This window comes from Rhodamnia argentea, chromosome 4 (genome assembly GCF_020921035.1).
Source record: "Rhodamnia argentea isolate NSW1041297 chromosome 4, ASM2092103v1, whole genome shotgun sequence".
Lineage (NCBI taxonomy): Eukaryota > Viridiplantae > Streptophyta > Magnoliopsida > Myrtales > Myrtaceae > Rhodamnia > Rhodamnia argentea.
Window position 1 is genome coordinate 22,693,321 of NC_063153.1, and position 16,046 is coordinate 22,709,366.

The window sequence follows — 16,046 nt, forward strand, 5'->3', positions numbered from 1 at the left end:
ATGAGCATAACAATCGGCAACTTGAAGAGAATCAACAACTCTTCCATAGCGTTACCAACAACAATCATTGGTAACATGTAACCGTCATATGTTAAGATCAGCAGAGGATTATAAATACATAATGTGCTCTCTGTAAATCTCTTAATCAATAATAGAACTCAACATTTTTAGCAAATTTATCTTTATCTTTATTTTTTCACAGTTATTTCGTTTGCTTTCCTGTCCAAAATCCATAAAAGGGCTATTCGCAGCCTTTATCAATTCTCACTCATCAATCTCTATATATTCAACTTCGGTAGAACATCTTTTTGGATATATTGAAAGGTATTCAATTCCAGTGAAATAAAAACAAATCAATAATTGATTATTTATTTTTGAGACAAGTGTATTACAAGTCTTAAAACTTATCATGAAAGTACAATTGAATTATAGAACTTTCAAAAAGTACAATTAATCCTTAAGATTTGTCGAATTGATGCAATCAAATTCTTCCGTTAACTCCATCTAATTTGTCTATGAAAAATTGTAACGTGGTTTTTTTTTTCTCCCTTTTACGCAACGATGATGTGATAGCCTCGCCGCTGTAGCTTGTGTTTTTTTTTTAAAGCTTACTTTTTAATTTTTGAATATTATGTGAAATTTTTTAATTAAATTTTGTCTTTTTATTGCTAAATGGGATCCTCCAACGAGCCACGTGAACGCCACGTAAGATTTTTTTGGTGATGCTCACTGGAGTTGGCACTTAAATAATCATTTTTCAAAAAAATTGGCATTTAAGTAACTAAAAAAAATTATTGACACCAAAGTGAATACCGTACACAAATATTAACATTTGAGTCGTCTTTTTGCCGAATAAATAGCCAATGTAAAATATTTTCATTGTCGACAATAACTTATGCCTCAATATTTTCTTGGGCAGTGAAAACATTTCTCTTATATTCTTTTTCATGAGTCATATAAGCGATTATTTTCAGAGAAATATTTCCCAAATTTTTCATTTTCGCTGAACAAATAAAGCCTAATACTTCAATACGGCGAGGGTGAGGATGGGCCGGCAGGGGTCGCTGAGCCCCGGCCAGTGGCCGGCTACCCCTGCGAATGGCTGGCAAGGGCTCGACCTCGCAGATCTGGCGAGGTCGGGCCTGGGCGAGCAGCTGTTCTGGCTCATGGGGTTTGCTCAGAGCTGTGATGGGTCGGTGAAAAGCTGGCTTCTTGGGACACATGCTTGTAGAGATTAAACGACTGGAGCCTGTCCAACGTCCAAGGAGATCCGGTCAAGAAAGTCATCTCCTTTTCGCTTTCCCCCTCTTGTTCTTGCCCAAGCACGGGGTTTTGCTGCAAGAACCCATAATGGGTCTCCATTTCAGCGGTTTTGCCAAAATGGGCACTGGGTTCTTGGATCTGTAGCTGCACAAGCTAATGGACTTGAGCCTCTGCAGCACTGATGGAGATCTGGCGAACAGTTGGGGTTTTGGGCTCTCCTCGTGCGGCTGCCGCTGCTGATGTTGTTGTTGGTGTGGCTCCTGTTCTTCTTCCTTGGGCTTGTGGGTACTCAGGCTCGAGGTGATGAAAACGCTGGGCGTGAGCCAGCTTTTAATGGTCGCCCAGATCGATGGTGGCCCGGCAAACCCCCTCGGCCATCCCCCACCCTCACCGGCAACGCATGGTGGGGTGGCCGCGGCGGCGAGGGCTGTGCAAGCCCTCGATGATGTAGATTCTTTATTTTTTAAGCTTATTTTTAATTTAATTTTAATTTTAAAAAAATTAATTTATTTGTAAGTTTAAAAGGCCATGTGATGGATGCCACTTGGCTTGATTTTTTTTTTTTAAATTGTCACGTAATGTAAAAAATAAAAAATAAATGACACGTAATTAATTGATCGAAATTGCTCGTTGTAGGCACTAGAGTCAACATTTTTTCTTTGATTTGATATTTAAGTGATCCAAAAAAATATATTGACACCAAAATAAGCATCCTATATAAATATTGGTAGTCGAAATGTCTTTTTGCCCTATTTATTCTAAGCAATACATGCTAGCGTTTTTAGGAAAATATTTTACAAATTACTCATTTTTCGCTAAACAAAAGAGTCTTAGACTTTGATTCGGAGGGAGGTCCTATCTCAAAGTTATGCATTGCTCGACGTATATGCAAATGAAACTCAATGACAGTTGATACTCTCATAGTAATTCCAATTGCTATGTTAGCAGAAAAGCAAAACCTATTCTGCTCTAAATTAGAGCCGCCTTACGGATACAGAGTAAAACGACAAATCAAGAATTGTAAAAAAAAAAAAAAATGCAAGAGAAAGAGTAAAACGTAAATCTTATTGGCCACAAACGTATGCAGAGGTCTTGTAAGAGTTTTCTTAATGTGGGCTTACATTAATTAAAATTGATATTTATCATTTAACGAGATTAGTTTAATAAGTTAAGATGTAAAAATTCATAACCAGTTGAATATGGGGATGACTAGTATGAGCCGAGTGGGGCCCAACCTGTGATGAAAGGGCCTTCGACTGAAAACTTTATAAATGGCGCTCAAGGCCCTTCTCTAACCCTCGAATGCACAATTCATCTCACATAAAGAAGAAGTACCCGTTCGGTGAGGGGTACTCACATTCGGCCAGTGTCCCAAAGAAGGGATAGAGGGGAGGTACTTCAATTCCGAGTTGCCGTCATTCTGCCTCAAGTTCGACAGATTACAAATTAGGTGTGCCAATTCCGTTTCGACTACCGTGTAATGTTTATGATTCTGGTTATGCATATCTTGGGAAGTGTCATTTTCGTGGCTCTCGCAGGTCAAACTCACCTTGTGGCTAAAAGATTCAGCTGACCGCGCCAACTTTGCGAAGCCCCCCGAGCCCGCACGGCGATTGGACAGCCTTGGAACAACTTTCATGAACAGAACAACTCAAACACGACGGCAGATTATCGGGTCATTAAGTTGCGAACGGGAAGCCTCGCGAAAGTTACCGAAAGAGGTAGCACCTTTAACAACATGTAGCATCGCATGCTTCTCGCTTCAACGGGAAATTTTGTCGAACAGATCATGTACAAGCGCAACGAGAAGTGCCCGGGGAAGAAGAATATGGAAGGAAATACAAATGACACGTAATGATTTTTCTTGTGCCAAGTGGACCTGAAGTGGGTCCCCGTCCCTGCGACATGTAGACTTGAAGTGGCCAATCAGAATCAGCGGAACACGTAACCCCAATTTCTCCGAATCTACTACTACTACTACAGTTAGCCGCACTCTCTCGCTCCCGTCCCTGACACGACTCCCTCGAGTCTCGAGCACCATCAGGCTCTCCTCGTTCTCTCGACCAAAGGCTTTCTCGAATCGGGAAAATCCCAGAGCTACTGCCTTCGTAGTTCCTAAGAGACATGGCGAAGATCGACGCTGCATCTATCGCGGTACTATGCCTGATTCTCGTATCGACATGGGTGCCCACCGCGGTGGGCGTCAAGAAACCGGCTTCGGCCGCCCGGAAGGAAGACGTCCCGTTCATAAAGTGCCAAGTATGCGAGAAGCTCGCGTCCCAGCTGTATCGCCAGGTGCAGAAGAAGCAAGCTCAGATCTCTCCCAAAAAGGTACCGACTTTGTTCCTTCCGGTTGCTGGGGTTGCTGCCTCGCGGAATGCGGAGATGGGTCTGATTGTTGTTCGGATTGGCATTTGATTGACTTTTGGGGGCTTTTTGTTGGTGATTGGTAGATCTCGGAGTATGAAGTGATTGAGATCGCCGAGAACATTTGTAATTTGAAGAAGGAGGAAGCTGATTGGATTCTCAAGATTGATGTTGTCGAGCAAGGGGATAAATTGGAGGTATAGTCGTTAATGCAGATACTTGGTTGGTGTTCCCTCACTCTGCTATTTATGCACGTTTCAGTTTTTCATATATCAGCATATACATGTGGACACTGGACTAGCGCTAGGACTAACCGAAGAAGATTGGCAAGTTTATTTGTCGTCATTCCTGAGAAATTTCCTTGTAGTTAGAACTACAGCTGCCGCGAAATAGACTCCATTCTGCTATGGGGCTGGTTGGCACCTCGAGGGAAAAGCACAAATGCGCTAGTCATGTGGTGGTCTGTGGTACATGTATAGGCACGACGCGGGATTAACTATAATTTGAACAATTTGTAAGAGGGTGGATGTTGCATGTTAGAAGTATAAGTCATCCTGTCATTCGCATAGTGGGAAAGTGATATAACAATCGACCCGTTTTATTTCTTCTATGCTTTTCTGTGTTCTTGCCAGTTTGTTTTCGTCGCGAGCTTCATCATAAATGTGGGTAGTTCAACGAACTAATGTAGTGCAAACAATGTCGATCTGCTTCTTTCTTTGCATGCCAATATAGTAGACAGAGAGAGTGTTGTGCATAACAACAACATTGTCATCTCTGTTTCATCTATTTCAGCTTGTAGACCAAGATACTGAAGGGATATGCAATTCCGAGTGCAAGACTATCGAAAGAGCTTGTCAAGAGGTTAGACCTTGGCGCTCTACATACTCGTTACTCAAGTCATTGTTTCATACGGATTATTGCATTGGTGGCATCTTGTCAATCAAACTTAATTTACCTATTTGGCGTATGTGATCTTGCACAAAAATAGTTTCCCCGTCCCTTGCCTCTTATATTAATGTGGAAGATAGCTGGATGAACTTCCTTTGTTCTTTTCAGTTATTGGATTACTGTGTGGAAAATCATGCTATTGAAGCATTTTTGGGGCTTTCACTTCTGAATCACACTAGACCCTAGACCAACATTAAAATTGTTCCCTCAACTGGAAAATGCAGATCATGGGTTACTCTGATACTGATGTTGCTGAGTATATATATAACTCCAAGCCCCAAATTGATTCACTAGTTGATTTTCTCTGTAAAGACCTCAGTCGAGCATGCAGTTCCATGCCCCCTCCACTTCCTAAGGTACTTTTTCTTTTATCTGAGCTATTTGAACAAACAATGTTCGATGTTTTTCTCTTTTGTCTCTTGCTTTCTGTGTTAATCTTCTGGCTTAGCAAATGAAACAATAACTGTTGACATCCTGTTCTTCCTTTATTTGATAAATCACATAGATAACCCAGACCTTTAGATATGAATGTCAATCACCTGAACAATTAGACTGGAGTTTCTGAGGGTCCAGTCTCACATATGCTAGTTTAGTGTAGAGGAGCATTGGGCCTACATAACTGAAGCACCACATTCTCATATATTTCATAACTATTCGCAAAAAATGGTGTGGTGATTTCAATAGAGTGGATGGTCATCATTCTTGTGCAATTTTACTGCCTCCCAAGGGTGATGCTGTCATGAGATTGTTCTTAAGTTATAGCCCCATCATGTGGAGACTAATAAGTTGAGAAATAAGGTGGGATGGGGGATCTACAGGGAATTGACTGAACCAGTATGCCCTTGATTGAAGACTAGCCCGATTATGATAATTTCCTATTCTTTCCACTACTCGTGTTCTGTTAGTAAAGTCATAACTAGGCCAAACCTGCATATATCTGATGACATTAGACTTTCCTCCATACAAAACCTGATTCTATGATTAGTTAGTTAGCAATGGCCATATGTGGTTGAGATTGAGAACATAGTGGTGAGAAAGCAATGGAGTGAGCAATATTCGAATAATCTTTTCTGAAAATGCAGAACTTCAGTGGTTAGTCCTATGAAGATAGATGAACTCAAACAAAATGAATGGATTTGTCCATATTATCCCCTACTTGTTTTGTCTTGCTCCTTGCACGAAGCACTCTGCTTTTCAAATGCCTTGTCAACATCATTGCACACTATAAGATCACGAGGACATTGATATACATATGTACTAGAGTGCACATTGACTCATGCTCCTCTCAAACAGTCTTGATTGATCGGTACTACTATCTTGGAGCTTATCCCAAAATATAGGACCTCTAGTTTGGTTGCAAACTGATCCTTGACTAGGATTTTACATATTCATCCCCAATTTCATGCAATAGGGTAGGACTCCCGGAGAAGCTTTTATGCCCAAACCAGCTAAGGATGCTGAAATGGAGAAGATCTTGAGATCGATGGAGGTAATAATTTTCCAATTCCTGAAGTGATAGGCAAAGTTTCCCTTATACTATATTCAGAAATATCTTCTCTACAGGGAATGCCGGGAGCGCCCAGCATGAAGATGTACTCAAGGGACGAATTGATGAACAAAAACTTCGGTGAGGAAGACGACGACGAAGAAGACGAAGATGAGGATGCACACTTCCCCTCAAAATTGGTATGCAGATCTTCCAAAAAGTCCTCTTCCTTTTGCATCCCAAGAAAGACAATGTTTGTGCTTATATCTTGAACCATCTCTTTTCCAGGGAAAAGTTTTGAGAGAGAAGGAGAGCAGAAAGGGCGATTGGAAGCAGAAACTAACAGAAGGCATCAAAACTACCGGGGAAGTGTTAAAGAGACATGCAGACAAAGTCTCACTGCGATTACGAAAGTGGTGGAGAGGAGTTAGAAGCCCAGACTCGAAGAAAAATTCGAAGACCGGCAAGTCAGAACTTTAATGCCCAAATATCAGACCTTTGAAGAAACCAATACTTGAGCCTTGAGGGTATATAATCTTCATGGTCCGGCTGCTGTATCGGTATATAGTTTGCAAGGCCCTTGAGAGCGGAAGATTCCAGCTGTTCCAAGAGGCTGAGAGTTCAGTGACACCCTTAAACTGGTTCGGTTTCCTTCAGTACCAACATGGAACAAAGGTGGGGAATTTTGATCTTGTTACGACAGCCTCTTGAATTTTGAACATCTTTATAGAACTGCTCAAAGAATTGTTCGGTCACCAAAACATGCGGTCACTCTGTTCTGTGCTTTCCATAAGAGCTCTTTGCAACTTAGGACAGCTTCATGTCGAAGAGTTGTTATACCGTCGACCGGTGGTCACTCTTTTCTGTGTGTTTTTTTTTTAAATGGTGGGAGTAAAATTTACATGACAGGGAAAAAAACGAATAACATCTACACATGCAAAAGACGAATTTTAAAGTTTTCAACTTTATTTGGAAAAATAGGAAATTTGTTACTGTTAAAAAACAAAAGTACACCTCGGATGTATCTAAAGAAATTTCTCATGGGAACATTTTAATGTATATAGCTTATGAGCTAAAGACAATATGAATGTGATGCTATCCCCCCCCTTTTTTTTTCCTGTTTTCCAGTGGACCCATTTACAAGAAACTTTGGTCTCTGTCCCTGCAATAGGGGGTCTGCTGCGAGAGTTGCTGGACTGTTGTTTAGATCTTTTAAAATATTATTGAAAATTGATTCCTCTAGCGCCGGTCGTACTAGATAAGACGGCCGGCGTCCACATCAGCTTTTTCCGCCCAAATTTGGCAGATGGACCCAATTGGCAAGATTAAAAGGTCTAGAACTGAGTTGACAAAAGTGGAATGGGCTTAAGATTCTTTGGAGAATATTTTCGAGACTTCCATATGACTTATCATGTCTCACGTTTATGATGATGTGACCATGACCCCCCATCTTGAGGTTAGATTAGGAGGGAGGTGGCTCCTCCCAAAGTTTTCTAATCTTCACGTTTGATGGCTGGTCGATTGATTGGAGATCCCGGCTTCATCTCCCTCGTACACAAAATTTCGCACGGCCCGTGAAACGACTCGCTTCATCCCACCGAAACCAACCATATCATTTGGTATGAGCGATATGAAACGGGCTCAGTCAAGTCGTCGTCTTCTTTTAGGGAAGCGAATTCGAGTTGGAGAAAGCTGCCAAGCATGGATGGCGAAACACCTGTTCGATGGTTAAGACCAGAAGAACTGTGACATGGCAATGTGAAAAGGGTCAGGAGTCAATGGCGTCGGCGAAGAACCTGGAGAGTAGTTATGTGGCTCTGAGTTAAGATCTCCCAAAATTCTTCTTTTTGATTTTTTCTGTGAGCGCAAATTCAAGAATGGACCGTTACCAAGCCATTATCTACTGCAGGAGCGGCAAGAGAAGGCAATAATAAATTCGAAAGCTGTGGGTCAATAGCGTCGTGAATCACATGCAGGAGGATCAAGATAAAATGGCGGGACATTTGGAGGAACCGTATTGGATCACCTGGAGAAATATCCATGCGAGAGCACCTCAAAGGTCTCCTCTTTATCTCGACTGGAGCTTCATTGAATCAGGAAAAACTCATAAGCTCTTCGGAGACATGGCGAAGAACAACAGCGCCGCTGCATCTAACGTGGTACTATACCTGATCCTCATGTGGGCTTCGGTGCCCCCCTCGGAGTGCTTCGAGAGACCTGCTTCGGTTCCCGCCTGGGAGGAAGACGCCCAGCTCATAAAGTGCGGAGCCTGCAAGGAGGTCGCGAAGCAGCTGTATCGCCAGGCGCAGCACAAGCAAGCACAGGTGCGGACTTGTTTGTTTGTTTTTACTTTATTTTTTTTTTCAGGGTTGCAGGAGTTGCTGCTTAGTGGATTGCGGAGCGGCGCTTTGGTTCTTGTTTGGATTAGCATTTGATTGATTGTTCGGGGCTTTTGCTGGTGATCTGGCAGATCACGGAGGAAGAAGTAGTTCAGATCACCAAGAAAACCTGTAACTTGGAGGAGGAGGAAGCTGATTCGGCTTGCAAGATTGATACTGTTGAGCAAGGGGATAAACTGAAGGTATAGCCGGTTAATGCAGACATATACATGTGCACTGGCTCTAGGACTAGCCTAAGGAGATTGGCAATATTATTTGTTGTCCTGGCCATAGAAATTTCCTCGAAGTGAAAACTAGGGCTGCTGCGAAATAGACTCCGTTGATTTACAGAGCTTGTTGGCACCTCGATGAAAAAGCACGTACCCAATCACCCGAGCTATGCGCTTGTCGTTGGTACATGCGTATGAGCGAAGCGGGACAAGCCATTACCTGAACATGGTATGGTACAAGGTTGTGGATGTTGCATGTTAGAACTTGAGGCCATTCTGTCATTCACATGGAGAGAAACTGATGTACTAGTCCACACATTTTATCTTCTTTATGCTTTTATTTGTTTCTTGCCAGTTTGTTTTAGTCGCCAGCTTCATGTAAGTTCGGGTAGTTTGACGAACAAATATAGTTCAAACGATGTTGATGCACTACTTTCTTTTGCATGCTGGTATGTTGACAGAGAGAGTTTTGTGCATAAACAACAATGTTTTTTAAGCTCTTTTACTTCTATTTCAGTTTGCAGACCAAGATACAGAAGGGATATGCGATGCCGAGTGCAAGACTATGCAGGAAGCTTGTAATGAGGTGAGATTTTGGTGCTCTCTACCTACTCCTTAATCGAGTCATTCTCGCTTCGGCGGCATCTTGTCAATCAAACTGATTCAACCCATTTGGCCTATGTGATCTTAAATAGTTTCGTTGCCCCTCGCCTTAATATTGACGGAAGTACCGCTGGACGGAACTTCCTCTGCTCTTTTAAAAAATTGGATCACTCGTGTTGGAAACTCATGCTGTCGAACCATTTTCGGTGCTTCCACTTCTGATTCGCGCTAGACACTCAGATCCACACTAAAAAGTGTTCCTTCGAACTGGAAAGTGCAGGTCATGGATGATGCTGATCTTGTTTCTGACTTTCTAAATGAACCCGACCCCTACCTTGGTGGAATCGTGCATTATGTCTGTAAAAACGTCACTACACCATGCAAGTCCAAGCACTCTCCAGCTGCTGAGGTACATTTCTATCGTGCTTTCTGGGACTCAATTTCACGGTATCGGCTACACGAACAAACTTGTGTTGGATGTTTTACTTTCTTGTCTCTCACCCTCCCTGCTAATTGTCCGGCTTAGCTTATGAAACAACCATTGCAATGACATCGGGTTCTACCTTTATTCGACAGATTACGTAGATAACCCAGAGCTTTGACAGAAGTTTCTGAGAGTCCAGTCTCATATGTATGCTAGTTTAGTGCAGAGAAGTAGTAGAGCTATATCTATGGTAAATAACTGAAGAACCACATTCAATAACTGATCTACGGGAATCGACTAAGCAACAATGCTGTCGACCGGAGATTAGCCCTGCCCTGTTATGATATATTCCTAAACTTTATTCGACAGATCATGTGAATAACCCATAGCTTTTAATACGAATGCCGATCGCCTTAAAAATTAGACAAAAGTATCTGAGAGTCCAGTCACATATGTATGCTAGTTTAGTGCAGAGAAGTAGTAGAGCTATATCTATAGTAAATAACTGAAGAACCACATTCAATCACTGATCTACGCGAATCGACTAAGCAACAATGCCGTCGACTTCTGCCTGCATAGGGCGAAACCTGCATATATGCGGCGGGATTAGACTTCCATTCTATACAATTGTTTTCCCACAACCCTGAAGCCGCCGGCGACGATATGCTTTTCACTCTAATCAGACTTCACGCGGGTTACGTCTTCTACAGGGTACGCTGGAAGCACTCCGGTTAGGTGAAGCAGACGAAGACGATGACGAAGACGAGGAAGCAGTAGAGAGAGTTGCAGCAAAAGTCAAAAGGTGTTTCGGAAGATTCGGAATTGGAAAACCAGGCTCGAAGAAAATTTCAGAGACCGACAAGTCAGAACTTTAATACCCCAAAAAATCAGACCTTTGGAGAAAACAATGCTCTAAGCCTCGAGGTTATAATTTATTAACGTGTAATTTATATGTATCGACATATAATGATCGAGAGTTTTTTCGCCGTAGTTTCTACTAATAGAAAGTTATTATACCGTCCGCCAAGGATCGAGTTCGAAATTTCATGTCGGTAGAACTAAATTTGTAAAATTCCAACTTATTTGATTAAGTCGCGAAACGGGTGCACCTCGTTATGATCAAAATGTTCATCTATGCAAGTGTTACTTCCGATTAATATGATCACCTCGTGAAGAACATTTTTTCATTCTTCACATTCGACGGCCACCTTCTTGAATTTTCTTTTTTCCTTTTTCATACGGAGAATTCTTCTGAGAAGCATTTTCCTGAATATGTCAGTAAAAGGTCTCACTTACGTTTTCACCGTATGGATCGTTTTATTTGTATTAGGGTGCGTTTGATTGAATGAAAGTGTTTTTTCGGAATTAGTTTTTCGGACTCTCACCCATTTGGTTCGCCGTAAATAATTTATTCAATGGAAAATTTATGCACAAAATTAGGAAATTGAATTCCTAAATCTAACGCGGTGAAAACACCTCCCGAAATTGCTCCTTCCGAACTTTTAATTTTTTCAAATTTTCAGTAATTGATTTTTTAAATTTTATATTTGTATTATATTTATTTTTTATTTTATGTGATTTTTCTTTTCTTTTATTTTTTCTTCTACCTCGGGTGGTTGGCCGGCGAGCTTGAGGTTCACCTGTGGCCACCGTCAGCTAGTCGTGGTGGAGGACGTTGCGAATGGAGGATGAAGGAAGAAGGAACAAAGAACTAAAATATAAATTATAAAAACAATGGAAAATTTGATGTTTTTTTTGTCTCAAATAAATTCATGAGATTTAAATCATTTTCCAAATGAGCTCCAAATACCATAAAATATTTTCGATCACACATCACCAAACAAAGAAAAACTAACCATTGTCGTGAAAAACGATTTTCTAGAAAGTATTTTCCTTCAACATGAAGTTTTTTGTGAAACAAACGCACCCTTAATTTCAAAGAAATTACACACAAAACCCTGTTGAACTTGTGGACTGGTGCACGTTTGCTCCCGAACTTGTACTTGTTACATAAATCCCCCGCAAATTAGATTTGTTGCAGCCGCCGATAGGGGTGAGCATGATCCGATTGGGCAGTTCCCACCCTAAAATCGAGAACCGCCTACTAAGGACAGGTTCCACAAAATGGGAATTGAAAATCGCCCAAGAATTTCATGAACTCACCTAGGAACTCCGCCGGATGGGTCCATGAAATCGGTCCTAATAAAATGAAACTATTTTGAAGAACTAGTAATTGTATAAGGGTGAATAAGATAGACTCTTCAACTATATAACACAACAAGCTGACAAGATGAAAATGATTCTGGATGAGCAAAGGAGTTTTGAGTCCATTCATGAGCACGTTGCTCCATGTTCTGAACAATAGCAACTTATTTTGTATGGTCTATGTAAGAAACCATGACCGTCCCTAGCAAAGCTGGCGTTTGTCGCCATTGTCACCAAAGCGTAAACAAGTTTCATTTTTTTTTCCTATTTCAAAGATGGTTAGAATTCGTTTTTTTTTTTAATTCTTTTTCCTAGTATTTTAAGCCTGTCTTTTTGGTTAGTCTTGTTTCATAGTTTTTTCATTTGCATAAATTATGTTGTCTGTGCCAAAATTTGAGAGTGCATAATTCTGCCATACCAACGACCATGGTCTTTATGCACTGTTAACTAATGAAGGATACAAGGAAAATAACAATACTTACCTATTTTTAAAATTATAATATGAAATGTTCGAGGTAAAATTGAAAACTTATTAAAATTGTGGTAATATTTATCTATGATCGTTACGTGTTTTTCTTATTTTCTGTAATTATTGTATAGTTATAGTTTTTTTAAAGATTATTCAGGGGCAAAAGATTGATTTAATTATCAAGAATAATTAAAATTTTACCCTTGAAAAATCACACGTTAAAGCACATGCAAACAGAAAATAGATGGAGGGCTGATGGCCGTAACAAAATAAAAGTTGAGAGAGTTTCGCGTAATTTTTGAAAATTCAAGACTAAACATATACCACCTTGAAAGTACACAGGGCATCATATATATAGTTTCCCCCTAGTTTTTAAATGGCGGTCCGAAAAATGAATAATATCTACATATATAAAGAGATCATTTCAACTTTATATTTCTATCCCGATATAAAAATAGATCTAGGATTCATAAGGCCTTAATTGTGCTTTTTCAACCTATTTGTGTTGTTATTTTTCTACGGAGATGGTATTGGAAACGCCGAACCTAGGCGCACATCGTCTTTTGGCAAAGCTGTAGCTATTAGAGAGGGCAATCTCGAGTTTCGGTAACCGGTCGTCGATTGTGCTATGATGCTATGACAAATCCGTTCCTATAGAATGGACGAGTCTTTACAGTTTATCTTGAGTTGATTTACTTTTCCGATTTATCTTGGATTGTAACCCTTTGGGATTAGCTTTGTTTTGAAGTTATATATCTCATTTTCATACGAAATGAACAATTCCTTTATGAGCAAAATGAGAATTTGGAAATAATCAAGAGGGAAAGTGAGTTTGGAAGGCAACCAAATTATTTTTTCAACTTAATCAATAAATTGGAGGTTCCAAATTAATTCTACGGATAGTGAAACTCGGACTCCACCCGCGGCGGACAGTATAATAATAAGTAAAAGCCCAATGTTGAAGCCAAGCCATATGCTAATGGCTTACGTGCACCGGTCTGTCTGCTTATGTGGAGCTAACGTGCCATCCAATCAGCGCCACGTCAGCCCAAGAACTAAAAGAAATACAACATAAACAGAAATGTAGAAAAGAAAACCCAGCAGAGAGAGAGAGAGTGAATTCACTTAGTGGGCTTTATATTGATGGTTCATGGGCCCCTTGAGAAGGCCCAATGTCGAAGAATGGCAATGCCTCCTTTCATAGCCCAAATTCTGAATTTCGGCCCAAAAAAATCGAACGGGTCAAAGTCAAAACTCGCGATGGTTGATCTCTTTGTCTAGTTACTTCCTTCCAATTTTAGAGGTAGAAGAATCGGCATAGTTTACCTTTGTCGATGGAGATTACCGTAGTTCGAATATGCTTCTTGTGGCTACATGTGGAATGCGAGGTTAGGTCTAACTTCCGCTTCAAGCGTTTTGGAACTCGTCTTCCGATGGAAACCGGTGAGGCACCGTGCTTTGAACTAGTCAAAGAAAAAGCTCGGTGAATAAGAAAATCGAGATGTGATGTTGTGGATTATGTCGTTGAAAATTAAATCGCACATAAACTCCAATGGATGTCTCATCAGAAGAGTGCAATCTTTTCTTTTTTGGGTAATCTAGCGGTGATTATTCTTTAGAGCTGTCCATAGACTTGTGGAAGGGACTTTACGCAATTGATGACCACAGCGACAAGTGCATCGAGTGGTTAGACAAGTATGTCATCCTTTTGGATCGAGAGTTGACCAAAAGGAGATCAAGCTTGGTCTTTGAACACTACTTATGTCTTAGATTAGTGTCGTTTTTATTATTATTTTTTCCCTCTTTGATGTAGGGGTGAGCATGGCTGGGTAGGTAGGTTCTAGACCTAGACCTTAAAATTGACCATGTTATAATCGATTCCAAATTTCTGAAACCCGAAACCTACTTTTTTTTTTGTCCTTGAACCTGTTTTGGAACATACTCTATTTTTTCGGTCCGATTCCAAGGGTACCCGCAAACCTATTTTTCTTTTTCTTTTTGCTTTTATTTTTTCTAGCAAAATAATATGAGTGACAATAAAACGATTCAAAGTAAAAGATGAATAATAAAACTCACTATCTACCAAAAGCAACAATCCCTAATATGAGCAATAGAAATCATAATCCACCAAAAATAAAAGAGGTGAGGCAAGCGAGACTATTTTTTTTTTAACGATTCATGAAAGCCGATTCCAAAATCGGTCTGGTTCCTAGGTACTTGGAATCGAGAACAGGTCCGGTTCCCAAAATTTAGAATCGTCTCCTAAACTGGTTTGAATGAGAATCGATTTCCGGACCTATTTTTCGGGTGGTCCGATCCGGGTTCCGGATAAACCCGGTTCAATTGCACACCCCTGCTTTGATGAGTTTAATGAATGCCCATTTATTTAATTTTAATTATTATTTTTTTAAAAGATGGGCTTTTCAAGTGTGTGCTGCCTCTTAAGAGGGTCACAGCTAGCATGCAAAGATTTTAGACGACGAAATCTGAGGAGGTGAGGATATTTATGTGTACTTTTAGTGTGTACTGTTCATAACAACTCACTTGTTCCCACCTACTACCAAAACACGTCCGCACGCGGAATCTCGTGATGTTTCAAGATTTGGGAGGATAAGCAACGAGGGAAGTTTCATGGAATTTGGAAGTGGCCTTTGAATTCTTCTTTGGTCCCTCGAAAATGATGTTTTGGAAGAGGATGATCCGCACCGCCGGGTTGAGTTTCAATTCGAAAGATGATCTTTAGCGAAAGAATTTATCGGGTGCTTGTTAAGCTAGGGTTTATATGATTTGAAACTGTATAAAAAAAATTTATTGTTTTATGCTTAGTTGTCTCATAAGCTATGATTTGTTTGCCTGAACTTAGTTGAAAATGCAATTTTCTCGAATTTCCCAGAGACATTAGTACGTTGCGATAACCTCATCTATCTATCTTTTTAGCACTAAATCCCAAGACAACTTTTCATTTCTTCCATGCAGTTGGCGACGCGGCTTTGATTAGCTTCGAGGGTAACACTATACTCGAGACACAATGTATATAGGATACTAATGAAATCACATGATAAGTTTGAAATCGCAATTCCTGAGCATGTACCAAATATCCAGGGACAATATTGAACTTTTCATTTATTTAATGTGGTCCGTGGACATTTGGTACACGTTCAATATAAACCCCGATGTATATGAAAATATTCAATAATGTCCTTACATCAATTCAAGTTAAGGAACATAATTGAACATTTTCATATAGTCCTAAGACTAAATTAAAATGGCACTAAAAGTTCATGGATCATATTAGATAAATTAAAAGTTCAGTAACAATATGGCACATTGGGCTACGATTTAGAATTCATATCGCACAATGAGACAAAATTCAAAAATCATTTATACCATTTTTTTCATTCTAATATTGCGATGATGTGGCTGGCGATTTCTCGTGACATCAGTTACTACATCACACTTCAACTTCATAGCTCCCTTTCAAAAATATCTGTGCTTTTCTTCCAAATGTCAAAGCATGCGTTTGAAAATCGCCGAACAACAACATTAAACATTTTCCGCTTTATCCCTGAGTTCCAATGTCAGCTGGCATGTGTAGACTGAGAGAGAGCGTGTGGAAAAGTTTTGCATGGTTGGGAAAAGCTGGAATTCGGCACTTATTCTATAGGGGGAAGAA

General features: G+C 40.3%; 1 protein-coding gene across 1 annotated transcript; it reads left to right on the top strand.

Moving 5' to 3' along the window:
* Window positions 1-2,966: 2,966 nt before the first annotated feature.
* Window positions 2,967-6,903, top strand: LOC115740706. Its single transcript, XM_030674270.2, has 8 exons — window positions 2,967-2,984; window positions 3,138-3,594; window positions 3,717-3,827; window positions 4,423-4,491; window positions 4,803-4,934; window positions 5,990-6,067; window positions 6,142-6,264; window positions 6,353-6,903. Exons 2-8 carry the CDS (start codon window positions 3,388-3,390, stop codon window positions 6,542-6,544), a joined length of 912 nt encoding a protein of 303 aa, XP_030530130.1. The 5' UTR covers window positions 2,967-2,984; window positions 3,138-3,387; the 3' UTR covers window positions 6,545-6,903.
* The last annotated feature ends 9,143 nt before the right edge of the window (window positions 6,904-16,046 follow it).